This window comes from Selaginella moellendorffii, unplaced genomic scaffold, assembly GCF_000143415.4.
Source record: "Selaginella moellendorffii unplaced genomic scaffold, v1.0 SELMOscaffold_3, whole genome shotgun sequence".
Taxonomy (NCBI): Eukaryota; Viridiplantae; Streptophyta; class Lycopodiopsida; order Selaginellales; family Selaginellaceae; genus Selaginella; species Selaginella moellendorffii.
In genome coordinates this window covers 3,693,244-3,720,704 of record NW_003314264.1, presented here as the reverse complement: position 1 = coordinate 3,720,704, position 27,461 = coordinate 3,693,244, and the positions used below count along the sequence as shown (strand labels likewise).

At 47.9% G+C, this 27,461-nt stretch overlaps 10 protein-coding genes, 1 long non-coding RNA gene and 2 other non-coding genes across 18 annotated transcripts; 8 read left to right on the top strand and 5 right to left on the bottom strand.

The window, feature by feature from the left end:
• Positions 1-125: 125 nt before the first annotated feature.
• LOC112344147 lies at positions 126-986 on the bottom strand. The gene is made up of 2 exons (XR_002991608.1): positions 630-986; positions 126-515 (listed from the first exon to the last, which is right to left on the bottom strand). It is a non-coding gene; the product is annotated as an uncharacterized LOC112344147 (long non-coding RNA).
• Positions 987-2,798: 1,812 nt separating this feature from the next.
• On the bottom strand, positions 2,799-2,870 carry TRNAC-GCA. Its single transcript has one exon. It is a non-coding gene; the product is annotated as a tRNA-Cys (tRNA).
• A 280-nt stretch (positions 2,871-3,150) lies between these two features.
• On the bottom strand, positions 3,151-4,385 carry LOC9643647 (outer envelope pore protein 16, chloroplastic). Its single transcript, XM_002963391.2, has 7 exons — positions 4,180-4,385; positions 3,976-4,093; positions 3,863-3,914; positions 3,770-3,801; positions 3,685-3,718; positions 3,518-3,585; positions 3,151-3,458 (listed from the first exon to the last, which is right to left on the bottom strand). The coding sequence occupies exons 2-7, from the start codon at positions 4,087-4,089 to the stop codon at positions 3,315-3,317; spliced, it is 444 nt and encodes a 147-aa protein (XP_002963437.1). The 5' UTR covers positions 4,090-4,093; positions 4,180-4,385; the 3' UTR covers positions 3,151-3,314.
• A 17-nt stretch (positions 4,386-4,402) lies between these two features.
• LOC9655436 ((S)-coclaurine N-methyltransferase) lies at positions 4,403-5,915 on the bottom strand. Its single transcript, XM_024668444.1, has 7 exons — positions 5,679-5,915; positions 5,517-5,619; positions 5,225-5,449; positions 5,067-5,166; positions 4,886-4,993; positions 4,703-4,809; positions 4,403-4,652 (listed from the first exon to the last, which is right to left on the bottom strand). The coding sequence occupies exons 1-7, from the start codon at positions 5,854-5,856 to the stop codon at positions 4,457-4,459; spliced, it is 1,017 nt and encodes a 338-aa protein (XP_024524212.1). The 5' UTR covers positions 5,857-5,915; the 3' UTR covers positions 4,403-4,456.
• A 557-nt stretch (positions 5,916-6,472) lies between these two features.
• LOC9655435 (2-phytyl-1,4-beta-naphthoquinone methyltransferase, chloroplastic) lies at positions 6,473-7,815 on the top strand. The gene is made up of 8 exons (XM_002963799.2): positions 6,473-6,674; positions 6,731-6,795; positions 6,859-6,949; positions 7,001-7,083; positions 7,138-7,271; positions 7,326-7,387; positions 7,441-7,540; positions 7,593-7,815. Exons 1-8 carry the CDS (start codon positions 6,510-6,512, stop codon positions 7,697-7,699), a joined length of 807 nt encoding a protein of 268 aa, XP_002963845.2. The 5' UTR covers positions 6,473-6,509; the 3' UTR covers positions 7,700-7,815.
• Positions 7,712-7,785, bottom strand: TRNAE-UUC. Its single transcript has one exon. It is a non-coding gene; the product is annotated as a tRNA-Glu (tRNA).
• A 78-nt stretch (positions 7,816-7,893) lies between the features above and the next one.
• Positions 7,894-9,248, top strand: LOC112344208 (pentatricopeptide repeat-containing protein At4g25270, chloroplastic-like). The gene is made up of 3 exons (XM_024668522.1): positions 7,894-7,948; positions 8,000-9,090; positions 9,149-9,248. Exons 1-3 carry the CDS (start codon positions 7,894-7,896, stop codon positions 9,152-9,154), a joined length of 1,152 nt encoding a protein of 383 aa, XP_024524290.1. The 3' UTR covers positions 9,155-9,248.
• LOC9655434 (pentatricopeptide repeat-containing protein ELI1, chloroplastic) lies at positions 9,154-10,455 on the top strand. The gene has a single exon (XM_002963798.2). It carries the CDS (start codon positions 9,154-9,156, stop codon positions 10,453-10,455), a length of 1,302 nt encoding a protein of 433 aa, XP_002963844.2.
• Positions 10,440-12,629, top strand: LOC9655433 (amino-acid permease BAT1). Its single transcript, XM_002963797.2, has 9 exons — positions 10,440-10,538; positions 10,618-10,737; positions 10,794-11,054; positions 11,106-11,124; positions 11,176-11,395; positions 11,443-11,621; positions 11,676-11,965; positions 12,012-12,141; positions 12,194-12,629. Exons 2-9 carry the CDS (start codon positions 10,658-10,660, stop codon positions 12,548-12,550), a joined length of 1,536 nt encoding a protein of 511 aa, XP_002963843.1. The 5' UTR covers positions 10,440-10,538; positions 10,618-10,657; the 3' UTR covers positions 12,551-12,629.
• A 177-nt stretch (positions 12,630-12,806) lies between these two features.
• On the top strand, positions 12,807-15,571 carry LOC9655432 (amino-acid permease BAT1). 3 transcript variants are annotated; one of them, XM_024668554.1, is made up of 10 exons: positions 12,807-12,901; positions 13,006-13,336; positions 13,390-13,650; positions 13,707-13,725; positions 13,784-14,003; positions 14,055-14,233; positions 14,281-14,570; positions 14,632-14,761; positions 14,808-15,172; positions 15,226-15,571. In XM_024668554.1, exons 2-9 carry the CDS (start codon positions 13,224-13,226, stop codon positions 15,162-15,164), a joined length of 1,569 nt encoding a protein of 522 aa, XP_024524322.1. In that variant the 5' UTR covers positions 12,807-12,901; positions 13,006-13,223; the 3' UTR covers positions 15,165-15,172; positions 15,226-15,571. The 3 variants fall into 3 exon arrangements, with proteins under 3 accessions (XP_024524322.1, XP_002963842.1, XP_024524323.1); XM_002963796.2 differs by having other exon boundaries at positions 12,807-13,336; XM_024668555.1 differs by lacking the exon at positions 15,226-15,571 and having other exon boundaries at positions 14,632-14,980.
• A 276-nt stretch (positions 15,572-15,847) lies between these two features.
• Positions 15,848-19,175, top strand: LOC9655431 (amino-acid permease BAT1). 4 transcript variants are annotated; one of them, XR_002991626.1, is made up of 14 exons: positions 15,848-15,934; positions 16,001-16,079; positions 16,178-16,335; positions 16,389-16,649; positions 16,699-16,717; positions 16,776-16,995; positions 17,045-17,223; positions 17,282-17,571; positions 17,631-17,760; positions 17,816-18,188; positions 18,242-18,359; positions 18,432-18,756; positions 18,855-19,059; positions 19,130-19,175. XR_002991626.1 is itself a non-coding variant. In XM_024668553.1 (10 exons), exons 2-9 carry the CDS (start codon positions 16,172-16,174, stop codon positions 18,170-18,172), a joined length of 1,620 nt encoding a protein of 539 aa, XP_024524321.1. In that variant the 5' UTR covers positions 15,848-15,934; positions 16,001-16,171; the 3' UTR covers positions 18,173-18,188; positions 18,242-18,385. The 4 variants fall into 4 exon arrangements, 1 of the variants encoding a protein (XP_024524321.1); XR_002991624.1 differs by having other exon boundaries at positions 16,001-16,335; XR_002991625.1 differs by lacking the exon at positions 19,130-19,175 and having other exon boundaries at positions 16,001-16,335; positions 18,860-18,874.
• A 499-nt stretch (positions 19,176-19,674) lies between these two features.
• LOC9655430 lies at positions 19,675-22,424 on the top strand. Its single transcript, XM_024668557.1, has 2 exons — positions 19,675-20,091; positions 20,140-22,424. Exon 2 carries the CDS (start codon positions 20,289-20,291, stop codon positions 22,191-22,193), a length of 1,905 nt encoding a protein of 634 aa, XP_024524325.1. The 5' UTR covers positions 19,675-20,091; positions 20,140-20,288; the 3' UTR covers positions 22,194-22,424.
• Positions 22,425-22,600: 176 nt separating this feature from the next.
• On the top strand, positions 22,601-24,778 carry LOC112344207 (pentatricopeptide repeat-containing protein At4g02750-like). The gene has a single exon (XM_024668521.1). It carries the CDS (start codon positions 22,601-22,603, stop codon positions 24,776-24,778), a length of 2,178 nt encoding a protein of 725 aa, XP_024524289.1.
• The last annotated feature ends 2,683 nt before the right edge of the window (positions 24,779-27,461 follow it).

Genomic DNA, 27,461 nt, shown 5'->3' with positions numbered 1-27,461 from the left:
AGAGGAGGAAGAAACTCATCAAACTTTTGTGAATGATCGATCAAGTGAGAGAAGGTCTGTGGGAAATAATAGTATAAATGTGTAAGGCAAGTTGCGTTGCTAGTTGGTGACTTTGGAAAGAGGGATATGATCGAGCGAGAAAACTTGCGAATTAGATGATAGATGGGTTTGGGTTTCTCCTCATTCAGAGCGATGGAATCCCAGAGCCACAAAAGCACACAAGAAAAGACAAGCGATTTCTCTAAACTATTACTTGTAACTTTGAAGGACTCTCCGCTGTTCCTGACCAAGTTTCTCGTGCTCTTGATCGATTGATTGGGATGTTTGTAAGCTTGCGCTCGCGGAGTGTCACGAGGGGCAAGAGAGTATATGTAACTAGAAGCCTCGGAATTACTCGCTGCGTTCACGATTTGGCGACTACCGAAATCGATCTCTTGGATTGGATCGAGCGAGCGAGCGGGCCAATTTGATGCGGAGAATTGCCGAATTCTCAATGGTGGACTTCGTCCGTGAATCTGCAAGAGAAGAAATCAATAAATGTGATGGTGCTCTGTTTTCTCTCGCGCGGAAGAATTTGCGAGACATAAATGCTCAGGGAGGAAAAAGAGAGAGAGAGAGAGGATACTCACTCGTTCTGTATTGGATTCGGGCTGCTTGGCACGCGATGGAGCTCCGCTACGAGCAGCCCGCCATGCCTCTTGCTCTCCACCATGAGCGACTGGAGGAAGCGTCGCAAATCAAACTCCAAATCCTTTTGGAGGAGCCTCCGGTGCGCGGACGATTCCACCGGGAGTGGCGGCAGCAGCACAAGAAGAAGCACAAGAAGAAGAACCGCAAGCCTTGATCTCTGCTGGCGACACATGATAGAAATATCTGCGAGTTCTTCGCTCCCTCCTATCGTTCTAGAACAGTGTTGATGGATTCCTAGGGAGAACAAAACCGCTAGCTGCGATGTTATATAGCGTTGTTTAAGCGATCAGTCACAAGACAACTCCAAACACAATTAGGGGTCCCCGTGTTGTGTGTGGCCTTTTAAGCAACAGTGAGGAGGGAAAAGATGAAAATTATAACCATGAGAAAGATAGCAGAAATGCAAAAGTGTATAACTGTAAAAATTCCCTCTCATTCTTTTGTTCTGATGGAACTTGTCCCAAACGGTCGCAAGGATATATAGTGAGATGGTCCATGTTGGTGCTTGAAACGTTGTGTCGGATGTGGATGTCGAGGCCACACTTCACCGCGATCCACCACCTTTTGTTTTTGGCAATCAGCCCAACGCTTGAGCGCGCGAGCCCGACAACTTCTCGATCCTCCACCACCATTGCCAAATCATTTTACTTCTAAACCAACGCACAAATCCCACAAAGCAACAAGGAAAAAAAAAAAAAACATTAGTTAAGTTTTGCCTACTATTCATGACATACGTACTAGAATGCCCATTTGTGGCATTTGCATGCCTAGACACCTTGAGCACCTAGGAAGATGACCAAGTTGGTACCCTGTTCTTCTTGTGTCAGTGTGTTCCAGGGTGCTCGATCCTTCCCTCTCAGTATAGCGGCGGCAACTTGGGATTCTGGTGGGATCCTTGGACACGGCAATTGGGTGGGTGGTGTGTGTGATCCCACACTCTACTAGTCAGTACAAGGTTCCATTCTTTCCAACAAAAGATCAAAAGTGGTAAAACCGTATGTACATTGTCTACGTCTACGTGCATTGATCCTACGTATCGGTTTGAAACCTTCTGCCTCTTTTCCCGACAATGGGGCGCTCAATCGATCTCGTCCAGATTATTGGGGCTCTCGTCTCGCTTGTGTTTTTTTCCCGGTTTGATTTCTCGGAGGGCTCAAAAGGTGGCATGGCGGGGCTTCCGAGCCTCGACATGTCGATCTTTGGTGCTGGAGAGTGTGTTTACTGTACGTGGTTCTCTCCTTTTCACTTTCCTCTGTGAGGACGTGCAAAAGTGGGGCTTTTAGCGACAGTATTGGGCCACCAGCGCTCTACTCCAAGGAAAAAACCGCGGTCCCAGCTGTCCCCGCGAGCCCTAAATGCCGTGGAATATCCTGTTTTCAAATTTAAAAGCGGAGAACGCCAAATTGGCGGCTTCTTCCAACCTCTTGGAAATTCGATCCGGGGACGGAATTGGGTCGTAAGTCTACACACTTGTCGAGCTTATCGCGGAGGAGGATCTTTCCAAGTTTGTTTTAATCCATTTAATTTTCTCTCCAGGCCCACAGTTTCTCTGCCGTTTGTACCTTGTCGTTGCTACCGCACACGCAAAAATGCCTTGGCGTGTACACATCAGGGGGTCAACCAAAAGTTTTTTTTTTTTTTTTTCTAGATGGAAAAACCGATCTGAAACTGGGACGAAACTGGAACGAAAGAACGAGCATCCGTACTTCACCGATTGTCAATGCCGGAAATCGTATTGTAGAACTTTCGCCATTTGTTTTCTCGAGCCGGAGGAACAAACACTCCAAGACATTGTCAAGTCGGGTGGCTGGTCGCGGTCAATCGGGGACAAAACAACTCCTTTCACTGTAACACTCTTGGTTTAAATGGCGCAATCTCTTGGATCCATCGATCAAAGAGTTTGAGCCAGTGGAGCCTACGATGAATTCATGAAGAAAGGATGATCCGTCCATCCATTCCTGAAACTTCCTCCATTTTCCGCTCTCTCGCTCTTGACCGGACAAGATTGAGATCGATGGAGAGCCGGCGAATTCAATGCGCGCAACATGCATTGAGAAAAGAAATAAAGTAGAGCTCGTCCTTGAAAGATTAAAAATTTAGGAAATGAGAGGAGATATCCGGATTCGAACCAGAGACCCATTGATCTGCAGTCAATTGCTCTACCACTGAGCTATACCTCCGCGATTGTGGAAAACGCCATGGTTTTTCAACAATGTGACGATATTTATGAGAAAGCGACGTGAGATCAGAACTCTGCCTAGCTATCTAATCTCTGGCTACGTCAGAGACTTCACCAGAAAATCTTCATGGCCAATCTAGGCAAGCTCTGAGAGCAACGAAGAAAATTAGAAAGATTAAGAAACCAAAGGTGGTCCCTCTAGATTGAGCGCGGGCACAAGCATTTCCACATCCATCGAGTCACGAGTGCCTAAGAGATCTCAAAGCAAGAGAAAAAAGAAAGAAAGAAAAAAAGATAAGAAGTTCTTATTTGGTGAGAAGTCCTTCCAAGTTCACGAAAGTTCTTTCCCAACTTTTCTGACCAGATTCTAATAGGCGCTGCTCTAGACATGTTGGTGTCATGGCCGTGATGTTAGCGTACTTGAATCGGGTCGCGAAAGCTTCGCTCACGTAAGATGACGCAGGAATTCCGAGGCCGTGGCGATGGCGGCCCCAGCGATGGCGTTCTGGACCATCTTGTCACGGCTGTAGCGATGCTCCCCAAAGCTCACGAGCGCTCCAGTCACGGCACCCCCAAGCATTGCGTTCTTCTGGCGGTGATCAGTCAGCGATCTATCAGTGACGCTCTAGAAAAACGAATGGAACTTACCCAGTCGTGCTTCCCACGAACTCGCTCAATTCCATACTCCATTCCCGTATAGAGTCCCGCGATGGCTCCTAAAAAATGTTCCCGAGAGAAAACCAGAAAAAACAAACAAAAAAAAAGAAAAGAAAAAGAAGGATAGCTTCGATTGAGTCATGAACTTTAAAAGTTACCCCAGTGTAACCCGTCTTTTCCCATTCGCTTGAGCTGCAGTAACACAGTAAATTTTCACTCGCGAATTTATTTCATGTGACGTACCGTATACTCGAGATCATGCTTGGTGACAGTCTCTAGAGAAAATGAGAAGAAAAAATTGCCACCAAATAGAATAACACCTGGAGGGGTACTTACGTTTCTTGAGAACTTTGTAAGCTTCCTGGCCAGCTGCATGTCCTGCACTGACCTGCAAAAGAAAATCAAGGGAAGAAATTGGACAAGCCAACCACAGAATCTAGAAAGCTTACAGCTCCAATCTTGAAAAATCCATCCACAGTCCTGTTTAGGAATGGGTTCCCCATGTCAATTACGATGTCCACGGTTGGGGAATTCACGCTGGTGGAGACCCTTCCTTTCGGCATTTTGCTGTGCACAAAGATCAATCAATCTTGAATGCGCTCTAGATCAAAACTCTCTAGATTTTATAGAATTCCATTCTAGATCGAGCATACCTTTTGCTTAGACTTCGATCGAGAGCGCCGCCGGAGCTGCCAGTAGTAAATGGCGGAAGCAAACCTCGTTACGCCATAGCCTCCTCCTCCTCGCCTAGGAACAACAGAGAGATATGGACCATCCAATAAGAACGTAAAGAGAGGAATATGTAGTCCACGCGTTGTCCGCCCATTGGCTTGGCTGTGGTTAGCAACCTTGGGTTTCATGTGTGAGTCTCGACTCTAAAATCTTGATAGGAATTATATTGTTTGCAAACCATGTCTAAGTGCGTAGAAATTAGGCTCTCTTTTGGAAGAGCTTGTGCGAAACAAACCATTCCTGTCCATTGTTGTAGCTGAACATTTCCGCGCCCACGAGGAGGTTTGATTTAAAGCCTGCCAGTCTCTTGCTTGCATTGTCCTCCCCATAAGCCTTTGCAAACAAGGCGCTAACTTGGTCGAATTTGGCATCCAGATTTCTCATCCAGGCTTCACTGCAAGGTTTTCAAGAGCGTGAAGCTATATGGAATCAATATATGGTTACCAAGATCGTCCTTGATGGGTTCCATTTACTCGCCAATGATCCAGTATCACAAAATCGTCCTGGAAATACAATGGCAATGCGTCTGCCAGCATCCTGTTGCCCGTTGTCTAGAGATAAATTACAAGGAGGAGAGATTTACGTAGTTACTAGCAAAGAAAACGAAAGGATATTGCGAGCATTTACCGTGCGGTACGCGAATAGCTTGTGGCAGACATGTTCCACGAAGAGGAGACCTCCTTCGCTCGTAAGATCAGACACTATCTTCATAAACTTTTGATAGTTTATCATGTGCTGCTCAAATTTTCAACAATGCTTAGTTAGAACATCAATGATGGAAGATTTGAATTTAATATTCTATTGTCACCTCGAAAACGCCAATGCAGAAGATCCTATCGAAAGTCTGTGTGATTTTGGTGCTTGTTATGTCGCAATCAATCGCCTCAACGTTTACCAGGCCTCTTTTTCTACAATTAAGCAAGGAAGACCTTGGCACCAGAAAAGAAATGAGAGAGTGCTTGTTACCTGCATTCCTCTTGGATGTGCTCCGTTTGGACTCTTGAATCGGCTATGGAAGTAATCTGGCATGAAGGAAACTTCTGCGCGGTATACATAGCCAGTCCGCCATAGCCGCCTCCAAGATCCAAGATACGCTGCCCGTCCTGGATGCGTGCTCTGTCGCAGCACAGCTTAAACATGGCTTCCTCAGCTTGCTCGTCCGTGAACGAAGGATCCTCATAAAGCAAGCAGCTGAGCATTCAGATTTGAGCATTCTAATTGTCATGAGATCTATGATCAGATCTTGGGTTCTTCCTACCTGTACTTGAGATGCTTTCCAAGCAGGAGTTTGAAGAAGTCAACATCGTAAAGCTCGTCCCGGAAAGAGCCCCCTGCTTCCATGACGGGCATTTTCTTGGCATCTACAAAACAAGATCAAAGCAAATCGATTGATTCGACTAGAATGAGAGGGAGAACTTACTCTGGACGAAATTAACAAGGCCCTGGAGCTGCTCTTCAGCGGACAATCCATACAAGTAGCGCAGCTGCGTTGCCACACCGCGGCGGATCAGCCTTCGCACTAGAAATTCTGGCAGCTTTTGAAGGATTGGGTGCAACACTCCGAAAGGCTCGAGGACCAGCGGTCTTGATGATTCCATGATTTGTCGAAACCCTTTGTGCTCTATTAATTATCATTACCTTCGATAGCAAAAAGAAGAAAATGATGGCCAAGGCTGACGAAGTACGTGCTACTAGCTTCCAGGTTTCCAGGTAGTAAATGGTAGTTTAGTGTATAGGAGTATTCTAAAAGAATATTCAATATGGAGAGGGTCAAATTTGGATTTCTCTCTAAGAATTTTTTTTAACACATTTACATTTGTGTTCCTTCTTTTAAAGAGGATAGGAAGTTATTCCTAAGACCAAGTTGTTGAGTGATACCTTCTTTTATCCTCTAAAGCCCACAATTTTTATAATGCCCATCATCTCCCAGAATTTTGGATTGTTATGATAAACTTTTGCTTCCTTCTTTCACTAGTGATCAATTCAAGCTCCCCTCAATGATTCCTTAACTTGCCACTTAACATGTCATCTACTACCTAGATCACTGTTTCCACCTTTTCTCTTGTACAAGTTCATACTTTTCCTGGAATTTGTATCATAAGATTGTCATAGAGCAATGAAGTGTTAATTTAATTGTCAAAGAATAAAAGTGTTCCGAGGTGTGTTCTCAAGTGAGATCGCATTTTCTTTTCACATAATTCGTTACCGCCCAACTTTGTTTTAGATAGATTTTAGGGCTTTGTAGCCTGCGATGGCGCTGCAGCTGCCGACGTCGATGGCGGCGCTCCAGCGGCCGGCGTTGGGTTCCAGAATTGGTAAACTTTCCGCGCGAGGATTTCCAGTGTCGGCCGTTGATGACGAGCAAGCGGCGCACCGGCAACGTCTGTTCAATCGCATTGCTCCAATGTATGACAATGTAGGTGGCTCTCCTCTCTCCTCCAAGTAAAGTTCTCAAGGATTTTCTTTTTCCAGCTGAATGATGTGCTGAGCCTTGGGCAGCACAGGATTTGGAAGAGGATGGCTGTCGGATGGAGCGGGTAAAAACTCCCGAGAGTTCTCATCCCCCGGGAACTCCTAACATTCATTCATTATCTATCTAGTGCCAAAGCTGGAGACTCGGTGCTTGATATATGCTGCGGCAGTGGGGATTTGGCCATGCTTCTAGCGGAGAAAGTCGGGCCCAGAGGCAAGGTAGGAATTCTTGTCCGAGCCGATGCAAGGTATGATCTTTCGGCCTTACAGGTGACTGGGCTCGATTTTGCTGAAGAACAGCTAGCCTTGGCAAGGGAGCGACAAAAGAAATCATATGGGCGACGAAACATTGAGTAAGGGGATGGGGAAGTGTTTGATGTTTAACAGGAAGAGTAGACTTTTTGCAGGTGGTGCCTAGGCGATGCTCTAAACTTGCCATTCGACGTAGAACAATTCGACGCTGTCACGGTTGGATACGGCCTTCGTAACGTTCGAGATATTCCTCGAGCTTTCGAAGAGATTTTACGTGTTCTAAGGCCAGGTATGATAATGCTGCTAAAAGAGAATTGGCTATCGAGGGTTTGTTGAAGTTCAGGTGCTCTAGCATCCATCTTAGATTTCAACAAAAGCACCGATCCCGTTACAAGCAGCTTGCAAGTAAGATTGTCACAGTTTGTTCTAAGATTACCAGTCATGGTATCGCTGTGCAGGGCTGGATGCTGGACAATGTTGTCGTTCCAGTAGCCTCTCAGTTTGGATTCCGCGAGGACTACGAGTACCTCAAGCAATCAATCGAGAACTTCCACACAGGTATTGCATTTGTTCTAAAGAAATCTTTGCAAATTTGGGAAGGGATTTTCAGGGCAGGAGCTAGAAAAAATTGCAGCGCAAGCAGGATTCTCGAGGGCCGTCCACTATGAAATCGCTGGGGGGCTAATGGGCGTTCTTGTGGTTTCCAAAAAAATTTAAAACTGCGATACTTTCCATTGCCGGGATTTGAACCCGGGTCGCCTGGGTGAAAGCCAGGTATCCTGACCGGACTAGACGACAATGGAATGATGAGAAAGTTAAGCTTTTACTCGTCATAACGATTCAAAGAGACCAAGGATATGCTGCCGCATATTCGCAAGTCGGGTAAATGGCTAGAGGTTTAGGGTAGAAGAATGCTGCCTGGGAGGCGCCAAGCTCGATCCAAGATCCAGAAGCTCCAAGCCGCGGGTAAGACGATTTCATCCCATCGGACCTCCTCCTTCTGACGCGCATTTCCAGCCAGCGACCAGCTCGTGCCGAGGAAACCGACGCCCCTCGCGGTTCTCTCTCAGATCAAGGACGATCTCGGTGTTCTTGACGGCGACTGCGACAGGGAGAGGAAGAGATTCAAGCCGGATACCGCATTCTTCGTGGCGCTGCTCCAGCGCTGCTCGTCTGCCAAGAATGTGGATCACGGCCGGCGCGTCCACTGGCACGTCCGCGATCGGGGTTTCGAGCAGAACAATCTCGTCTGTGGCCACTTGATCCAGATGTATGCGCAATGCGGCAGCGTGCCGGAGGCTCAGCAGGTTTTCGAGATCTTGGAGCGCAAGGATGTGTTCGCGTGGACGAGGATGATCGGGATCTATTGCCAGCAAGGGGATTACGATCGCGCGCTGGGGATGTTCTACCAGATGCAAGAGGAGGATGTGATGCCGACCAAGGTGACATACGTCGCGATCCTCAACGCTTGCGCTAGCACGGAATCGCTCAAGGATGGGATGGAAATCCACGGGCAAATCCTCCAGCAGGGATTCGAGGGCGATGTGTTCGTGGGGACGGCGCTGATAAACATGTATAACAAGTGTGGCAGCGTCAGGGGCGCCTGGGATTCTTTCAAGAGGCTCGAGCACAGGGACGTGGTTTCATGGACAGCCATGATCGCGGCTTGTGTCCAGCACGATCAGTTTGCTCTCGCGAGGTGGCTCTACCGGAGGATGCAGCTCGACGGCGTGGTGCCGAACAAGATCACGCTCTACACCGTCTTCAATGCTTATGGAGATCCAAACTACTTGAGCGAGGGGAAGTTTGTCTACGGCTTGGTTTCCTCGGGAGTGATGGAGTCCGACGTCCGGGTGATGAACTCCGCGGTGAATATGTTTGGCAACGCTGGGCTCCTGGGTGACGCGCGGAGGCTTTTCGAGGATATGGTGGACAGGGACGTGGTTACTTGGAACATAGTCATCACACTCTACGTGCAAAACGAGAACTTTGGCGAGGCCGTGAGGCTTTTTGGCCGCTTGCAGCAGGATGGGGTCAAGGCAAACGACATCACGTTTGTGTTGATGCTCAACGTGTATACCAGCTTGACGAGCTTGGCGAAAGGGAAGGTGATACATGAGCTTGTGAAAGAGGCTGGATATGATAGAGATGCTGTTGTTGCTACAGCTCTGATGAGTCTCTACGGGAGATGCGAGGCCCCCGGACAAGCGTGGAAGATTTTTGTCGACATGGGAAGTAAGGATGTCATTACCTGGACTGTTATGTGTGTTGCTTACGCGCAGAATGGCTTTAGGAAGGAAGCTCTTCAGCTGTTCCAGGAGATGCAGCTCGAAGGACGCAGGCCTACGAGTGCTACTCTTGTCGCTGTGCTGGATACTTGCGCACACCTTGCGGCTCTGCAAAAGGGGAGGCAGATTCACAGTCACATAATCGAGAACCGGTTTCGGATGGAGATGGTCGTGGAAACGGCGCTGATCAACATGTATGGCAAGTGCGGGAAAATGGCGGAGGCAATGAGTGTCTTCGAGAAGATGGCGAAGAGAGACATACTCGTTTGGAACTCTATGCTCGGGGCGTATGCCCAACACGGGTATTACGACGAGACTCTGCAGCTTTTCAACCAGATGCAGCTAGATGGTGTGAAGGCAGACGCAGTGAGCTTCGTGAGCGTGCTCTCGGCATTAAGTCACTCCGGATCGGTTACAGATGGTTATCAGTATTTCGTGGCTATGCTCCAAGATTTCAGCATTACTCCAACACCAGAACTCTATGGGTGCGTCGTCGACCTCTTGGGAAGGGCAGGGAGGATACAGGAAGCAGTAGATATCGTCTTGAAGCTTTCGGGATGTCTTCCAGACGGCATCTTGTGGATGACACTTCTTGGAGCCTGCCGGACACACAACAAGACGGATCAAGCTAAAGCCGCAGCCGAGCAAGTTCTTGAGCGCGATCCAAGCCATTCTGGAGCTTACGTGGTTCTGTCGAACGTTTATGCAGCAGCTGGTGACTGGGACGGTGTCAACAGAATGAGAAAATTGATGCGTAGCCGTGGCGTGAAAAAAGAACCAGGTCGTTCATCAATCGAGATTCTCAACAGGGTGCATGAGTTTTTGGAGGGAGATAGGTCCCATCCACGGCGTCATCCTATATACGCAGAGCTGGACGTTCTAAACTCAGAGATGAGAGCCGCGGGATATATCCCTGACACTAAGATGATCCTGCACGATGTCGAAGACGAGCGGAAGGAAGACATGCTTTTTTATCACAGCGAGCGATTGGCCATTGCGTTTGGCCTCATCAGTACGCCTCCGGGAACGCCTCTTCGAGTTATCAAGAACCTCAGAGTGTGCTCGGATTGTCACACAGCCACCAAGTATATCTCCAAGCTCAGGGGTCGCGAGATTTTGGTGAGGGATACTCATCGGTTCCACAACTTTAAGGACGGACGCTGTTCGTGCAAAGATTACTGGTAACATCGTTATGGTATGAAACTTTCTCAACATTTTTCAAAAGCTTGATCGGACTTTGCTTCCTAGTGGCCAGCTGTCCAATAAAGGTGAGTCAACATTTGTGGAATGATGAATTCAGCGATTTGTCGCGCTTGACTTGACGCTTTATTTTTTATTCACTCTCAGCTTCCTCATTGTGAAACGTTGAGGAGAAAAATTTGTGAAGATGGACGCTGCGAAGATGGATTCGGGGCAACGGCGACTGCAAGAGCTTGGATATAAGCAGGAGTTGAAGCGTTCTATGTCGTAAGTACACATTTGGATTGAATTTCTGGCGATTAAGATTCCTGGTGTTCTTGCAGGCCGCTAGGCAATGTTGCCATGTGTTTCTCAATTATTTCTATAATTACTGGCATTACCCCGACGTACAACACTGGTCTCAGATATGGAGGGCCTGTTTCCATTGTCTACGGATGGCTGATCGTATGCTTCTTTTCGCTGTGTATCGCTCTGTCTCTGGCGGAAATTTGCTCCGCCTATCCTACATCTGGTGGTCTCTACTTCTGGAGCTACAAGCTTGGAGGACGAAGATGGGGAGCATTTACGGCCTGGATGACCGGATGGTTAGCAGATTCAATTTTTTGTATCGGCTCTTATTCCGTGTTATGTTTCAGGTTCAACATCGCTGGAATGGTAATATGATCGTGCACTGATACTCCTTAACGACGTTCATCGCGTATGTAGTGGTCGGGAACAGCGAGCGTTAATTTCTCTCTAGCACTATTGCTACAAGTGACAATTCTCGTAAGTACAGGGGGAAGCAATGGAGGTGGTTACTATGCCTCAAAGTATGTGGTAGTCTGCCTATACGGTGGTATACTGGTACTTTGTGGACTCATCAACGTGCTCGGCATTCGATGGTTATCGTGGCTCGGTACTGTGGTTGGTTTCTTGAACATATTGGGTAAGCTCTTCTGCATTTTTTGAGTCTCTGCTTGAGTTGTGTTGCAGGTGTGTTTGTCATTGGAATTTTTCTTCTGGCATTATTGCCTCGTCAAAGTGCACAAACTGTATTTACCTCTTTTAATGAGGAAAATGGCGCTGGGATCCACAGTAAGCCATACATATTTTTGCTGGGATTGCTAATGAGCCAGTACACACTTTTGGGATACGATTCTGCTGCTCACATGGTATGTGTTCTTTTTTTCTTTGGAATCATTTTAGTTTTTCTGGAAATGCTACAGTCTGAGGAGACAAAAGCAGGAGATAAGACTAGTGGTTATGGGATAGTTGGAGCTGTTGTAGGATCCGTCGTAATGGGAACTTTATACCTTGTTCCTCTGGTGTTTACAAGCGGTGACACTCCACACTTACTGAATCCGGATAATGACACGAAGGGCTATGCAATAGCGCAACTTTTTTATGATGTATTCAAGAGCCACTCTGACAACGGAAGATGGAGCGCTTTTCTACTGATGATACCCTGTGTTCTTATCTTTTTTTGTGGAATGTTCATCGTTACTGCGGGATCGAGGTACGCATCTTTATCTATGCCGTGATTAAGTGTTCTCTCCTTCCAGAATGTGTTATGCGTTTTCTAGAGACGGAGCTTTACCTCTCTCACGGCTCTTGCATCGATTGAACAAAAGAGAGGTGCCAGTCAATGCAGTTCTTGTAGGCATTGTGATTGCATTTGTGTTGGGTTTACCGGTATGATCGTTTGCATTTCTTTTCTTCGTCTAACACTTTGGCTTGCTTCCAGTATCTGGCAAGCGCAGTTGCGTTCCAGGCAACGCTGTCTATTGCAACGATTTCCATCAGTGTTGCTTATATGATTCCAATACTACTACGTGTAACAGTTGCAAGGCACAGTTTTGTTCCTGGGCCACTCCATCTTGGGAAATTTTCTATCGTTATTGGATGGCTAGCTGTTTGCTGGATCATGACGATTACCGTGTTATTTTGCTTACCGGTGGCATATCCTGTTACAACAGAGACGCTGAATTATGCTCCAGTTATACTTGGAGGTTTCGCAATAATCCCCTTGGCGTACTGGGTTTTGAGTGGAAGACATTGGTTCCAAGGACCAGTACCAAACTATGAGTGCGTAGAAATATGATCCTCGTCGGTAAGCTACTGCATCCTTTCGCTGTGTATAGAGTTTTCTAATAAGAACGCTTTCTTTACCATATGCTTTATATCTGGATGTGAAATATCTGACTTATAAATGTATTGATGCTTTCCTTTTTCCCTAGTGTTTGAAGTTTCTTCGTTCACCTTTTGTCTCTGATAGTTTATGCTCTGACGCGCGTGCTTGCAAGCTTTTAACTTTCTTTGAAATCTTAACGTTGTTTGAATTCACATTCTTGCATTAGTTCTGCGCTATTCGTTCGGTGAGGATTTTATTTTATTTTGTTACTGTAAGAAGTTGACCATCACTTATTTGCGCAACATCTGCTTCTTCACTCAGGTGTAGAGACGGTAGCGCCAGATCCAGATCTACAGATAATTTATTTTGATGTTTTGTGTACATCAAAAGTGGGAAGAATTCTAAATACTTGATTTTTTGTGCAGGCTTTGAGCTTTGGCAGTTTGGAATTTGGACTGCTGCTTGGCCGTTGCTTCTAGTATATTCACGGCTGCGGCAGGTGATAATACGACATACACCGCTCTTTGACTCTTTCTTTCGTAGTTTGCGTAATCGGTCGAATCAGTGCTTCACCGCAAGTGTTTTCGATATATAAAGCACATAGTGGGACACTCATCTTCGCCACATCACGAGGACATAAAAGATGGAGACGGAAGCGAGATCAATTCTCGCGACAATAGACGAAGAGAAGATCGACTCCGGCCAGCAGCGGCTTCAAGAGCTTGGATACAAACAGGAGCTCAAGCGATCCATGTCGTAAGTGCAGATTTGTATTTGGTCATGGTCAAAATCCTTTGCTGGTTTTCCAGGCCTCTAGCAAATGTTGCGATGTGCTTCTCAGTGGTGTCCATACTTACTGGAGTCACTCCAACGTACAACACTGGCCTTCGATATGGAGGCCCGGTGTCCATCGTTTATGGATGGCCTATAGTGTGCTTCTTTACCACATGTATTGCCCTGTCCATGGCAGAAATCTGTTCAGCGTATCCTACATCAGGGGGCCTCTACTTCTGGAGTTACAAGCTCGCAGGCTGCAAATGGGGACCGTTTATGGCATGGATGACCGGATGGTAAGGGAAAGTTTGCTCTAAGATTAGGTGAAGCGCTGAAGTGGTGTGAATTCCAGGTTCAACATTGCTGGACTGGTACTATGATCGCGTTCATTGGTGCTCAAGTCTCTCAACACATTCGTGTGTAATGCAGTGGTCGGGACCAGCGAGCGTTTGTTTCTCACTTGCGCTGTTACTACAAGTGACAATCCTTGTAAGCACTGGAGGGGCTAATGGAGGCGGCTACTATGCTTCCAAGTACGTGGTTGTCTGCATTTACGGTGCAATACTCTTGCTCCATGGACTGATCAACGTGCTTAATGTTCGATGGTTTTCTTGGCTGGGAAACATCGCTGCTTTATGGAACATCTTGGGTAACATTTCGTTAGCATTTGCGTGTGCCTTTTTGAGGTGTCCTACTGCAGGTGTGGTTATGATTGGAGCTTTCCTACTGGCGCTTTTGCCTCGGCAAAAAGCATCGTCAGTGTTCAGCAACTTCAACCAAGACAGCAGCACCGGGATTCACAGCAAGCCATACAGATTTTTACTGGGATTGCTCATGAGCCAATACACTCTTCTGGCATACGACTCTGCGGCTCACATGGTACGTAGGCTTTTAGATGTCGACCTTGACTTACGACCATCTTGCAGTCCGAGGAGACAAAGACCGCCGACAAAACCGGTGGTTATGGCATCATTGGCGCGGTTCTAGGCTCCGTGTTGCTGGGAACTATTTACCTTTTACCCCTGGTGTTCACGAGTATTGATGTTCCACACTTACTAGACCCAGGCAATGACACCAAAGGATACGCGATTGCGCAGCTGCTTTATAATGGTTTTGAGCGCCATTTCCACGATGCAAGATGGAGTTTTCTCCTGTTGATAATGCCTTGCGGAGGGCTCTACTTCTGTGGATTGCTCAGTGTTACAACAACTTCAAGGTATCCTTTTTGTGTTACTAACTTGGTCTTAGTCTCAACGAACGCTTGCCTTTTCCCCCAGGATGACATATGCGTTCTCTAGAGATGGAGCCTTACCTCTGTCGCGGTTCTGGCATAAGCTGAACGGGAAGGAGGTTCCTGGCAACGCAGTTTTCTTGTGCATTGTCGTTGCCTTCTGTCTAGCTTTACCGGTATGTTCTTTCAACTTTGCTTTAGTAAGCTCCAGTTTGCTTTCAGTACCTGGCAAGCGAAGTTGCATTTCAAGCGACGCTTTCTATCTCCACAATTGCATTTGATATTGCGTATGGTCTGCCGATACTGCTTCGCGTTACAGGCGCAAGGCATAACTTCGTTCCGGGGCCGCTCCACCTCGGAAGATTTTCTCTCGTCATTGGCTGGCTGGCTGTTGGCTGGGTGATGGTGAGCACCGTATTATTTTGCCTGCCGGTGGCGTATCCTGTCACGATAGAGACGCTCAATTATGCTCCAGTCGCACTGGGAGGCGTGTCGATGTTCACATTGGGTTACTGGTTTTTAAGTGGGAGGCACTGGTTCCAAGGACCCGTCCCAAACATTGGATCTTTGGAAACGTAGCCGGCGAGGTAAGCGTAAATCAAGCATTCGCGTCAAGATTCACATTTCTCTCATTTTGCAGCCTACTGACAACGATGACAAATCGCGAGTATTATGAACTCCGAGAGGCCAGGTCACGCGTGCATTTCTAAGCAAGATCTTGTTTTTCCAGAACAAGGATTCAGTTTCTGTACGAAACCAGATCGAGCAGATACGTTGTCTCTCTGGAGAGGCCTCTCAGCTAATTTGTCGCTGTGAATTCTTTTTGCAGCACACAGCGTTTTACGAAATGCGTGCACATAATCTCATTTCTTAATCTGCGAATTCTCAAAGTGCACTGATATGATCCTCGTCGGTAAAAAAATCGATGGTAAGCTCTTTGGCTGTGTATACTCGCCGAGTCAATAATGCTGTATTTCTACTAAAGATCGCTTTTTTTACCATATGCTTGATATCTGAATGCGAAGATATATGACTTTTAGGTAGAGCCTGTGCGGGATGGATGCTTTTTTCTAGTGTTTGAAGTTTCTTTCGTTCACCTTTTGTGTCTAATAGTGTGTGCGTGCTTGTAATCTTTTACAGTGTTGCTTGCTTTTGAAATCTTAACGTTAATTGGAAAGAATAGCGCTGAATTAATGTGCGTATGAATAGTCTATAAACACTGTATTTTATGCAAGGGAGAGAATATTTTTCTTATTACTGTGAGAAGTTGACCATCACTTATTTGTCCAACATCTGCTTCGCTTCTTCAGTCAGGTGTAGAGACGGCAGCGCCAGATCCAGATCTGTAGGTAATTTCTTCTGATTGATTGGTTTTCTGTAGATCGGAAGAACTCTAAAAACTTGATTTTTTGTAGAGGCTAAGCGTTGTCGAATTTGGACTGGTGTCTGGCTGTTGCTTTGAGTATATTCACGGCTGTCGCGGCTGAACGGCAGGTGATAATACGACATACGCCGCTCTTTGACTCTTTCTTTCGTAGATTTTGTAATCGATCGAGTCAGTGCTTGACTATAAGTCTTTTCGATCTATGAAGCACCTTGTGGGACACTCGTCTTCACCACATCACGAGGACTTGAAGATGGAAATGGAAGCGAGATCAATTCTCGCGACAATGGACGAAGAGAAGATCGACTCCGGCCAGCGGCGGCTTCAAGAGCTTGGATACAAACAGGAGCTCAAGCGCTCCATGTCGTAAGTGCAAATTTCTGTTCTGTCATTGTCAAAATCTTTTTCTGATTTTGCAGGCCTCTAGCAAATGTTGCGATGTGCTTCTCAGTGGTGTCCATACTTACTGGAGTCACTCCGACGTACAACACTGGCCTTCGATATGGAGGCCCGGTGTCCATCGTTTATGGATGGCCTATAGTGTGCTTCTTCACCATGTGTATTGCCCTGTCCATGGCAGAGATTTGCTCAGCGTATCCTACATCGGGCGGCCTCTACTTCTGGAGTTACAAGCTCGCAGGCCGCAAATGGGGACCGTTTATGGCATGGATGACCGGATGGTAAGTGAAAGTTTCTTGTAATGTGAAGCGCTGAAGTGGTGGATTCCAGGTTCAACATTGCTGGACTGGTACTATGATCCCGTTCATTGGTGTGCAAGTCTCTGAACATATTTGACTGTAATGCAGTGGTCGGGAACAGCGAGCGTTTGTTTCTCACTCGCGCTGTTGCTACAAGTGACAATCCTTGTAAGCACTGGAGGGGGTAACGGAGGCGGCTACTATGCTTCCAAGTACGTGGTTGTCTGCATTTACGGTGCAATACTCTTGCTCCATGGACTGATCAACATGCTTAATATTCGATGGTTTTCTTGGCTGGGAAACATCGCTGCTTTGTGGAACATCTTGGGTAACATTTCGTTAGCACTTGTGTGTATCTTTCTGAGGTCCTGCTGCAGGTGTGATTATGATTGGAGCTTTCCTTCTGGCGCTTTTGCCTCGGCAAAAAGCATCATCAGTGTTCAGCAACTTCAACCAAGACAGCAGCACCGGGATTCACAGCAAGCCATACACATTTTTACTGGGATTGCTCATGAGCCAATACACCCTTTTGGCATACGACTCTGCGGCTCACATGGTACGTACTTTGTCTTTCTGCATTTAGATGTCGACCTTGACTTACGACCATCTTGCAGTCCGAGGAGACAAAGACCGCCGACAAAACCGGTGGTTATGGCATCATTGGCGCGGTTCTAGGCTCCGTCCTACTGGGGACTATTTACCTTTTACCCCTGGTGTTCACGAGCATTGATGTTCCACACTTACTGGACGCAAGCAATGACACCAAAGGATACGCGATTGCGCAGCTGCTTTATAATGGTTTTGAGAGCCATTTCCACGATGCAAGATGGAGTTTTCTCCTGTTGATAATACCTTGCGGAGGGCTCTACTTCTGTGGATTGCTCAGTGTTACAACAACTTCAAGGTATCGTTTGCGTTTCTAAGTTTGTCATAATCTTAACGAAGGCTCGTCTTATTTCCCAGGATGACATATGCGTTCTCTAGAGATGGAGCCTTACCTCTGTCGCGTTTCTGGCATAAGCTGAACGGGAAGGAGGTTCCTGGCAACGCAGTTTTCTTGTGCGTTGTCGTGGCCTTCTGTCTGGCTTTACCGGTATGTTCCATGTCTGTTTCCTGCTTTGCTTTAATAAGCTCCAGCTTGCTATCAGTATCTGGCGAGCGCAGTTGCATTTCAAGCCACGGTTTCTATCAGCACAATTTCACTTGATATCGCCTATGGTCTGCCGATACTGCTTCGCGTTACATTCGCAAGGCGCAACTTCGTTCGGGGGCCGTTCCACCTCGGAAGATTTTCGCTCATCATTGGCTGGCTGGCTGTTGGCTGGGTGATGGTGAGCACCGTCTTGTTTTGCCTGCCGGTGGCGTATCCCGTCACGATAGAGACGCTCAATTATGCTCCGGTCGCGCTGGGAGGCGTGTCGATGTTCACATTGGGTTACTGGTTTTTAAGTGGGAGGCATTGGTTCCAAGGACCCGTCCCAAACATTGGATCTGCGGAAGCGTAAAGTGGAAGGCGGCGACGTAAGTGTGAATCAAGCATTCGCTTCAAAATTCACATTTCTCTCACTTTACAGCCTACGGACAATGATGACAAATCGCGAGCATTATGAACTCCGGGAGGCCAGGTCACGCGTGCATTTCTAAGCAAGATCTTGTTTTTCCAGGTTCCATGAAAACAAGGATTCAGTTTCTGTACGAAACCAAATCGATTGTCTGTCTGGAGAGCACTCTCAGCTAACTTCTCGCTGTGAATTCTTTTTGCAGCATATACACAGCGATTTACGAAAAGCATGCACATAATCGCGTTTCTTAATCTTCCCAAAGCGCGTCTCGACCCGTACCGATTCGTCTCCTAAAGTTAAGCATATATTTCGAAACTCTGAAGCAGCGATTTGTATTTTATTCGTCTCGCACACAGGAACAGGAACGCGTGCTTGCAGCCATGCCAGCAACGCCATCGGGAAGAACACGAAGTTTTAACTGCGGCCATGGACGGAGTCCAAGGAAAAGACCGTGAGCGAGCGCCAGCAGCTCGCAAAAGCGCCAAACAATCCGCAACAAGCAGGCGAATAAAATCCACGAACTTAAGGTACAGTGACAAATGCCACTTACTGCCAAGCTAAGCTTTGGTTTTTCTTTCTTTTATATATTTTTGTTTTCTAAAGAATTATCTGGAATTCGACGCAGAGAAGTAGCAGCAGCAGCAGCAGTGGCAGGAGCATATGTGTGATTTTTTCTTAAATGGAAGCTTGCCACCACTTCTGGAATGGACACACAACACAATCGACACGGCCTTGTCGTTGGTTCGAACGAAGGCGGGCAGGCTGCGCTAGATTACGATGGCTTGTTAGGTGGCAAGCAAGCGAGCGAGCCGAAAAGCCATGGAGGCCAGGTGAGATTTTCGGTTGTTTGGGTTGGCCATGTTGAGATTATACTCATCAGTTGTAGGTGCTGCTTTACAGATGGGCGATGTTAAAGAACCAAGAAAAAAAGGAGGCCGAGAGAGAGAGAGAGAGAGAGAGAGAGAGAGAGAGAGAGCTTGCATTATGGGAGGGAGTTCCGCTGTGTCACGGTTTTCAACTATGGCAACATCAAGCATCAAGTCTCTCCGAAACGATCCAAAGAAAAAAAGGAAGGAAAAGACCCGAGTTTCGATCGAGATTCTTTATTCCGGCAAGAAATTTTCCTGGATCATCAAATCAAAGGAAAAAGAAAACCATATAAGAAACAATGGCAGGAAACGACGAGGCGATTCGTCGTCATGTAATCGCAAATTATTCCCATTTCCCAGGAGCTCTTAAAGCGCTTAAGCCGGCGGAATATACCTTGCCGTGGGGGCGACAGAGCATATTCCCGGATAGATGCGCTCTCCTTGAATGGAGATGGAAAAACTCTTTTCTCTCTTTTTTTCTCTCCATAGCTTTCCAACTGAAGTGGCATCCTAGCTAACTCCAGCCAGCCTTCGCCAGGCTTTATTTTTTGTTTGTTTTGTTGGTCTCTCTTTCTCTCGTCTTTGCCTTTGCGCGTACGCCGTGAGAGAGAGAGTGAGAGAGAGAGAAAGAGTCTCTCTTCTCTCGCGCTTAGGGCATTGGCATTCACTCTGGGCGCATTCACTCCCATTGATTTCCTCGTGCCCTCTCTCCCTCTCTCCTTTTCTGCGCCCTTGCCCTTGAATCGCGTCTCCAGCAGGGGCTATGGCGGTAGCAGGAAGACCGGCGAGCGGCAGCTCGATGGACTGGCTTGATTCTCTCGAGCGAGCGTCAGCAATCCAGTCTCTGGACCGGGCTGGAGATTGTTAGGTGAGGAGCTGTTCGTGGGTCGCTCGGCTTTCCCCCCCTGCGGCATTGATTTGAGGAGACTACTAGGCTATGGCGAATGCGCGCTGCCAGATCCAGGAATTCCCGGCGCTAGGGTTCTTCGCGAGGTAACTCCTGTCCGCATCCACAATGCAGCAGCGCCGCATTGAATCCAGGCAGCGCACTGGCGATGGGGTCTCGGGATCATCCGTGGTTTTCAGCGCCGTGGAAGCTCTGGCTATGGCGGGCGGGGAGTGATAGAGCAAGCCCTGGCTATGGCGGAGTGGAGGAACTAGAACGCGGCTCAGGATAGGATTCGGGTGTCATGGGGCAAGTGAGCTCGATCAAGGCGGCGGCAGGGAAATTGGATAAGCGGCGCGGCGGCGGCGGCGGTGGCGGCGGTGGGCGGGGCGACAAGGCAAAGATCTCCATCCTGGCATTCGAGGTGGCCAACGTCATGTCCAAATCGATCGTGCTGTGGCAGTCGCTGAGCGACCAGGAGATGATCCGGCTGCGCGGCGAGGTGATCCGGGCGGAGGGCGTGCTCAAGCTCGTCTCGGACAGCGAGGCGGCGCTGCTGGGGCTGGCGTGCCGCGAGAAGCTCCAGGACCTGGTGGCGCTGGCGGGATCGGTGGCGCGGCTGGGCAAGCGGTGCCAGGAGGCTGCGCTGCAGGGATTCGAGCACGTCTTCGCGGACATCCTCCGCCAGGCCATCGACGTGAGCGCGCTCGAGTTTAGCGCGCGGGAGATGGAGGCCAAGGTGAAGAAGATGGAGCGCTACATCGCCAGCACCAGCAACCTCTACCAGGAGCTGGAGATCCTGGCGGACCTGGAGCAGGCGGTACGGCGGATCCACGAGGACGATCCGGAGGCCTCGTCGCAGCAGCGGGACAACCTCAGCGCGCTCGAGCACAAGATCTCGTGGCAGCGGCAGGAGATCAAGTACCTGCGTGACATGTCGCTGTGGAACCGCACGTATGACAAGATCGTCATGCTGCTCGCCCGGACCATCTGTACGATCCATGGCCGGATCGTCAGCGTCTTCGGTCCCCCGGCCGCATTGGATCACGGGAACTGCAACAGCGGCTTCCTCGGCCTGGGCGAGTTCGCGAGGTTCGATCGATGCGGCCGGTTCTCACAGCAGCTCTCGGCGAATCACTCGCAAGTTCTTTCCCAGCAGCAGCAGCAGCAGCAGCAGCAGCAGCAGCAGACGGTTTCCTCTGGATCGTTTCTCCAGTTTTGTGGTGGCGGAGGTGGTGGTGGAGGAGGTGGCGGTGCCAAAGGTGGTGCTAAACCACAGACGTTCGTGGAAGCGTGCAATGGCTCTGCTACGTCGCCTTGCAATGGATCGTCGCTGGGAGCTTCCACGTCGCCATCGTCGGGGACGGAGACCTCGCAAGCAACGTCCCCGGTGGAGCAGTCGGCGGAGGTGACGCGGAGGACTTCCTCGGCGGAGGTGGCGGTGATGGATCCTTCCGCCAAGAACTCGTCGCTCGCGACCGATGCTCCTCAAGAACACCCGGCAGCGATACAAGAGGTGAGATCCTTCGTTACCACCAACGGGTACCGGAACGGATCGAGCAGGACCTTCCTGTCGCAGCCATCGAGGCACCACGTTCCGAACGGGAGGCTGACGAGCAGCCGGCTCTTCTTCGATCCGAAGTTCATCCAGCAGACGGCGCCATCGTCGACGCTGGGCGGCTCGGCGCTGGCGCTCCACTACGCAAACGTGATAATCATTGTGGAGAAGATGGTCAAGTTCCCGCAGCTGGTTGGCAACGACGCGCGCGACGATCTCTACCGGATGCTCCCCAAGAGCGTCCGGGTGGGACTCCGCACCAGGCTGAGGGCCTGCTTCAAGCCCAGCAATGGCGGCGGCGGTGGCGAGGCGGCGGTGCTCCGGCTGGAAAACTCCACCGCGGCGGCGTGGCGGGAGAGCCTGGAGGAGATTCTTGGGTGGCTGGCGCCGCTGGCGCACAACATGATCCGGTGGCAGTCGGAGCACAACTTCGAGCAGCAGGTTGTGTCGCGGACGAATGTGCTGCTGCTCCAGACGCTCTTCTTCGCGGACCAGATCAAGGCGGAGGCGTCCATCGTGGAGCTCCTGGTGGGGCTCAACTATCTGTGCTGGTACGAGAAGGAGATGAAGGCGAGCATCCCGGCGCTCGACTACGCGGCGGCGGCGGCGGCGAGCAAGGATCTGGACGAGTATCTGGATTGGCAGTTTTAGCGCACTCTCTCGAGTTGGAGATCTCTGCGTGAGACTGGCTTCTTCCCCGCGACCAAGGACGAGAGAGGAGGAGAACGGCGAAATTGTACATTGTTTGTAGCGAGTGCTCTCTATCTTTAGTCAGCTCTAGTCAATGGTGGCCGAGTCAAAGCACAATATCTAGCAACAGTGTAACCAGCTATAGTCAACGGTGGCACAGTATGTAGTCAATGCTAGTCAATATTTAGCCAACGGTACTATGCTCGTCATGTTTAGCTAGTCAATGTTTAGCCAGCTCTAGTGCCAAGTCAAAGCCAATGCTAGTCAATGTTTACCGGCGGCCGAGTTATCTAGTCAATGCTAGTCAATGTTTAACTCCAGCTGGCGGAGTCAAATTACAATATTCACTTTGACGCATTGCCAGTCAAATGATCGTCTTCCTCGTCCAGACCGTGAGCGACTGCTACGAGCGAATCCAAGCTTGCGCGACGCTGGCTATGGCGGAGGACGTCCATCTCGTCATCCAGGAGCAGCAGCCGCAGCTCTACGCTGTGTGCTTCGTGCGCAACCGGCTGATCGAGATGTATGGCAGATGCGGCAGCAGCAAGCGCGCGCGGGAGGTCTTCGATGGCATCGCGGCGTGGGAGAGGGACGATTTCTCGTGGCAGCTCATGCTTGGCGCCTACACGCGCACCGGCAGCCTCCAAGAGGCCCGGAGCTTCTTCGATTCCATGCCGTTTCCCTGCAAGGTGCTCTCGTCGTGGAACGCGATGCTCGCGGCCTATGCTCGCAGGGGGAAGATCGACGAGGTGGAAGCGATGCTCGAGTCAATGCCGCAGTGGGATCTCATCTCTTGGAACGCACTCGTAGTTGTGTATGCCCAAAATGGGCATTTTTCCAAAACCAAGCAGGCGTTTGATCGTATGCCGCAGAAGAACCTCGTATCGTGGAGCACGATTTTGGACGCTTTTGGAAAAAACGGAAACGTGAATGACGCAAAGATTATATTTGATGAAATGCCTCTTAGAGATCTCATAGCGTGGAACACAATGCTTTCAGCATATGCCCAAAACGGGCATCTGGATATTGCGATTGCTGTCTACAACCAGATGCCTCAGTGGGATCTCATCGCAGCCACAGCGATCCTCGTCGTTTACTCTCACCAGAACCGGCTCAAAGACGCACAGAGAATGTTCCAAGAGCTGCCACACAGAGATCTCGTAGCCTGGACAGCGCTGCTGTCGGTCTACTCGCAAAACGGCCATCTCGAGGACGCGAAGCGAGTCTTCGATTCCATGCCACAGAGAAACCTCATCTCCTGGAACGCGATGCTCTCGGCCTACGTCGAGAACGGTCACCTCGCCGAGGCCAGGAAGACCTTCGCTGACATGCCGGAGAGGAACTTAGGCTCGTGGAACGAGCTCTTGGGCGCGCTCGCGAGGAATGAGTTGGTGGATCAAGCAAAGAAGCTCTTCCACCGGATGCCGCAGCACAACGTGGTTTCGTGGAGCACTTTGATCTCGCTTCACGCGCTCACGGGGGATGTGGGAGAGGCCAGGCGAGCCTTTGACGGGCTCGACACAAGAGACATTGTCACATGGAATGCGATGCTCACGGCGTATGCTCAAAACGGGCATGTCGAGCAAGCGAAGGCCATCTTTGACGCGATGCCACAGCGGAACATCGTGTCCTGGACGGCCATGCTGACCGGATGTGCCGTGTCTGGGCATGTCACGAAGACGAAGATGGTGTTTGACTCCATGCCGGAGAAGAACTTGGTGTCCTGGACGGCTATGGAGGACGCGTATGCCCGGAGCGGGCATATCGACGAGGCCAAGCATATGTTCGACGAGATGCCACAGAGGGATATGTTCTCGTGGAATGTGATGCTGGCCGCGTACAGCGAGCTCGGCGACTTGAGCCAGGCAAGAGCTTTGTTCGAGACGGTGATGCCGCAGCAGGACCTGGTGTCGTGGACGGTGATGCTGGCCGCGTATGCCCAAAGCGGGTTCGTCGCTCGAGCAAAGAAGCTGTTTGATCGCATGCCCGAGAGGGACACGGTGCTGTGGGGAGCAATGCTGGCGAGCTTTGTAATCAAGGGACACTTGAGCGAGGCTCTGAATCTGTTCGAGGAGATGAAAGTCGGGGACGCTCGACCGGACGATGCCTGCTTCTCGGCGGTGCTCGGCGTTTGCTGCCACCACGGGAGAGTTTACGCGAGCCGGTGCTGTTTTGTGTCGATGCAAGTGGATTTTGGGATCGTTCCAGAGAAGCACCACTACAGCTCCATGGTCGATGCTCTTGCTCGATCGGGCTACTTGGCTGAGGCGGAAGAACTCATCCTTACAATGCCTGTGGTTCCGGACGTGTTGGAGTGGACGTCGCTGCTTGGGGCTTGCAAGAGTCACAAGCAGGTGGTGCGAGGCACGAGAGCAGCTGGTGAGATATTAAGTTTGCTCCCAAAGTGTGGGAGCCGTCTTGGAGGGAACTGTGCTTATGTTTTGCTTGCTAACTTGTTTGTCATTGATGGAGTCGAGCTGGAGGTTTACAAGGCTCTAAGGAGAAATCAAAATCAGGAATTGTACAAGACTGCAACGAAGCTCTGACGCTCTCATTGTCGAGTGGGTCTCAATTGCTCGAGCACGCAATTTTCTGTGAGATCTCGGCTACATTATCCAAAAAGCAGCAGCTCTGGAAGTAAGATGTCGCTGGAATCACTCTAAAAAAACTTCTGTTGGATTCTTTGTAAAAACATGACACATCAAACAACTCATCTTCTCAATGTAATCCTTATTAAATCTTTAAAGTTCAATGCATTATATATCATTGGGTATCACTGCTTTTAATTTTAAGTGTTTGGTGCTTTTTTAAGGCATATGTTAGTAATTTTTTAATGTTCAGTATTCATATGATGAGCATGGCATATACATAGTTTGGGCATTAGAAGCGCATTTTTCCATTTCAGTTTGGACATTATGTTTATATTACACTAAATAAACATCTTTTAAATATCTATATTTATTTGTTATTTGTTTTTAGCATTTATAAAAAAAATTTAAACATCTATAAAAATATTTTAAAAATTAAAAAAAAACTTTATGACAAAAAACAAGTAGAAAAGTTATTTATAAATGTTATCAATCTTAAAATTACTATAAACATAGTTGTTCACACTAGGCACACACAAAAAATCTTCAAAGATTCCTCACAACAAAAAATTTTGCACTTAATTAAATATAAACACACATTTTTTATAATTAACTCTTATAGTCAAATTAAATAAAACATTCTTGATTAGGATTTTAGTTAATAAAATATATAGGGGTCCATTATGTTCAATTGAATAAGTTAGTTTGCTCCAGCTTTTAACTTAATCTACAACTAAATATTTTTATATTACTAAATATATTATATGGTTGTGTAATGTCTATAAATGTATGTGTGTATCTATATATATATATATATATATATAAACCCTACCTTGATAATATGCTAATTATAGTACTTATAGAATGTCTATTTGGGATTGAATATGATCCATTCATTTTTGTATAATCCATTCATTCTTGTATATAAACAAAGCACTCATATTGGTAGAGGTGAGGGATATTACAATTGTCTTTGGAGGGCAAAGTTGTTTAGTAATGTTTTGCTCAGTATTTGGGGTTGTGTTTTTTATTCTTATCCTTTGTTCTCTCTTAAATTTATATATATATATATTAGCTTTATGCATGGTTTAGAATTTTATCTATTGTTGTGCTTAGATTGATTCTTCCTTTTGATCTTCATTACACCCATTCTTGGTATGTTGCCGTTTGTGGGATGTGATTATACAGCTTATCCTGTTCTTAGTGTTCTATTATTTCTCTTTGATATGGAACATAATTATGATATCGAATTGTGAGTTATGAATGACAAAATCCAACTTTTAGAGAATGTTCAAATATAAGCTCTATTTCGTTAAAGTGGGAATTGTCATTATCCCACTTGTAAAATAAGGTTTCCAAACCTTTATATAGTATATAAATATAACAAAATTTAACTGCATTGAGGCACATGCCATTTTATTTTAAATAAGGAAATGTCTACTCAATCACTTCTCCTCCCCCTGCCACTGCTTCACCTCTCTCTTCTCCTTGTCATCGTCGTCCAATTTCTTTCCATCCTTTTAATATTGGCTCAATTGCTCCGAGTCTAGGTGGAGCCCAAGTCCTCATTCAATCTTTACTTTCCCCTTATTAATAAAACAACTTCGTAGACTTCCAATAACATGCTGTAACACTTCTAGTATAATGCAAATCCTCTCAAAGAATTGTCTTTTAATATTAATACAATGGCATGGAACCCCATGCCATAATAAGTTACATTTTTAAATAAATACATGCCATCTCAGACTGTTATTTTTTGCCTCCAACGCCTATACAATAATCTTGGAATTTCATCACTCTCCACACTATCAGGATTTAAACCCAATAGTAATGCCATCTCTTCTCTAATACGTCCATGCTCATGTTCAGCGGTCGAAGAACCCATCCGGTTGAGCAGATTATGGAGATGCGGATAGTGCTTGGCTAGACAATATACATGCCATAAATGATGACTGGTGTCTGTCCGATCAAATGGCTTCTAATATACCGTTCCATCTGCCATTTGGTTGATTTCTGCAGCCACCTCCTGGACTGGCCGGTTCTCTATCACCATCGCTCCAAGCCGTTTTGCAAGGTCCCCCAGAACATACGGTTTCTTCTCCCTAGTTTCCATACTGCAAGAGATGGGGTGCACTGCATATGTGTGCATGTTCGCTGCAGTTTTAATCGGCGAGTCATCGATGATGAGGATTTCACTTGACCTAGCAGTCCGGTTCATCACTACAGTCTCTGGCTTGACGAAGATGGGCTTGCTACCCCTCACATAGACCATAGTCAAGCAATCCTCCTGCGTTAGGAGAAAGTCAAATGGTAATATTACTTGCGTCTGATCGTGCATCATCTGTAGCAACGTTAATGCATTGTGGCGCATCATGGATGTCCAAACTCTCAATTGCAAATTGAACCCGGCCCTCTGTTTTAAGTGTCGCATGGTCATTATTAGATCCCGCAGTTTCTCCCGTGTGATTAATGTGAATCTGTCTCTTTTGACCAACTTGCGACCGCAGGCTTTGGAGGGTGCAGTGACATTCGAGGACGAGCCACGCTCATGGGAGAAAAGGACACCGTTCAGATCAAAAACAATACAGTACTTTCGCCGTGACTCTGAAATGAAATGCGTCAGCATAAAAAATGGTACAAG

Bases quoted from the DNA above. Each gene is read 5' to 3' on its own strand.
- LOC9655434 (XM_002963798.2), top strand. From the start codon at position 9,154: ATGAGTCTCTACGGGAGATGCGAGGCCCCCGGACAAGCGTGGAAGATT.
- LOC9655430 (XM_024668557.1), top strand. From the start codon at position 20,289: ATGGGGCAAGTGAGCTCGATCAAGGCGGCGGCAGGGAAATTGGATAAG.
- LOC9655435 (XM_002963799.2), top strand. From the start codon at position 6,510: ATGGCGCTGCAGCTGCCGACGTCGATGGCGGCGCTCCAGCGGCCGGCG. The intron at 7,084-7,137 runs GTAAGGGGATGG...GACTTTTTGCAG, and splicing joins TATGGGCGACGAAACATTGA to GTGGTGCCTAGGCGATGCTC. The intron at 7,388-7,440 runs GTAAGATTGTCA...ATCGCTGTGCAG, and splicing joins CCGTTACAAGCAGCTTGCAA to GGCTGGATGCTGGACAATGT.
- LOC9655432 (XM_024668554.1), top strand. From the start codon at position 13,224: ATGGAGACGGAAGCGAGATCAATTCTCGCGACAATAGACGAAGAGAAG. The intron at 13,337-13,389 runs GTAAGTGCAGAT...CTGGTTTTCCAG, and splicing joins GAGCTCAAGCGATCCATGTC to GCCTCTAGCAAATGTTGCGA. The intron at 14,234-14,280 runs GTACGTAGGCTT...ACCATCTTGCAG, and splicing joins ACGACTCTGCGGCTCACATG to TCCGAGGAGACAAAGACCGC.
- LOC9655436 (XM_024668444.1), bottom strand. From the start codon at position 5,856: ATGGAATCATCAAGACCGCTGGTCCTCGAGCCTTTCGGAGTGTTGCAC. The intron at 5,450-5,516 runs GTAGGAAGAACC...CTGAATGCTCAG, and splicing joins GGAAAGCATCTCAAGTACAG to CTGCTTGCTTTATGAGGATC. The intron at 5,167-5,224 runs GTAACAAGCACT...GCTTAATTGTAG, and splicing joins CACATCCAAGAGGAATGCAG to AAAAAGAGGCCTGGTAAACG.
- LOC9643647 (XM_002963391.2), bottom strand. From the start codon at position 4,089: ATGCCGAAAGGAAGGGTCTCCACCAGCGTGAATTCCCCAACCGTGGAC. The intron at 3,915-3,975 runs GTAAGCTTTCTA...TTTCTTTTGCAG, and splicing joins GATTTTTCAAGATTGGAGCT to GTCAGTGCAGGACATGCAGC. The intron at 3,802-3,862 runs GTAAGTACCCCT...CATTTTCTCTAG, and splicing joins TTACAAAGTTCTCAAGAAAC to AGACTGTCACCAAGCATGAT.
- LOC9655431 (XM_024668553.1), top strand. From the start codon at position 16,172: ATGAAGCACCTTGTGGGACACTCGTCTTCACCACATCACGAGGACTTG. The intron at 16,336-16,388 runs GTAAGTGCAAAT...CTGATTTTGCAG, and splicing joins GAGCTCAAGCGCTCCATGTC to GCCTCTAGCAAATGTTGCGA. The intron at 17,224-17,281 runs GTACGTACTTTG...ACCATCTTGCAG, and splicing joins ACGACTCTGCGGCTCACATG to TCCGAGGAGACAAAGACCGC.
- LOC9655433 (XM_002963797.2), top strand. From the start codon at position 10,658: ATGGACGCTGCGAAGATGGATTCGGGGCAACGGCGACTGCAAGAGCTT. The intron at 10,738-10,793 runs GTAAGTACACAT...GTGTTCTTGCAG, and splicing joins GAGTTGAAGCGTTCTATGTC to GCCGCTAGGCAATGTTGCCA. The intron at 11,966-12,011 runs GTACGCATCTTT...CTCTCCTTCCAG, and splicing joins ATCGTTACTGCGGGATCGAG to AATGTGTTATGCGTTTTCTA.
- LOC112344207 (XM_024668521.1), top strand. From the start codon at position 22,601: ATGATCGTCTTCCTCGTCCAGACCGTGAGCGACTGCTACGAGCGAATC.
- LOC112344208 (XM_024668522.1), top strand. From the start codon at position 7,894: ATGCTGCCTGGGAGGCGCCAAGCTCGATCCAAGATCCAGAAGCTCCAA. The intron at 7,949-7,999 runs GTAAGACGATTT...GCGCATTTCCAG, and splicing joins CCAGAAGCTCCAAGCCGCGG to CCAGCGACCAGCTCGTGCCG.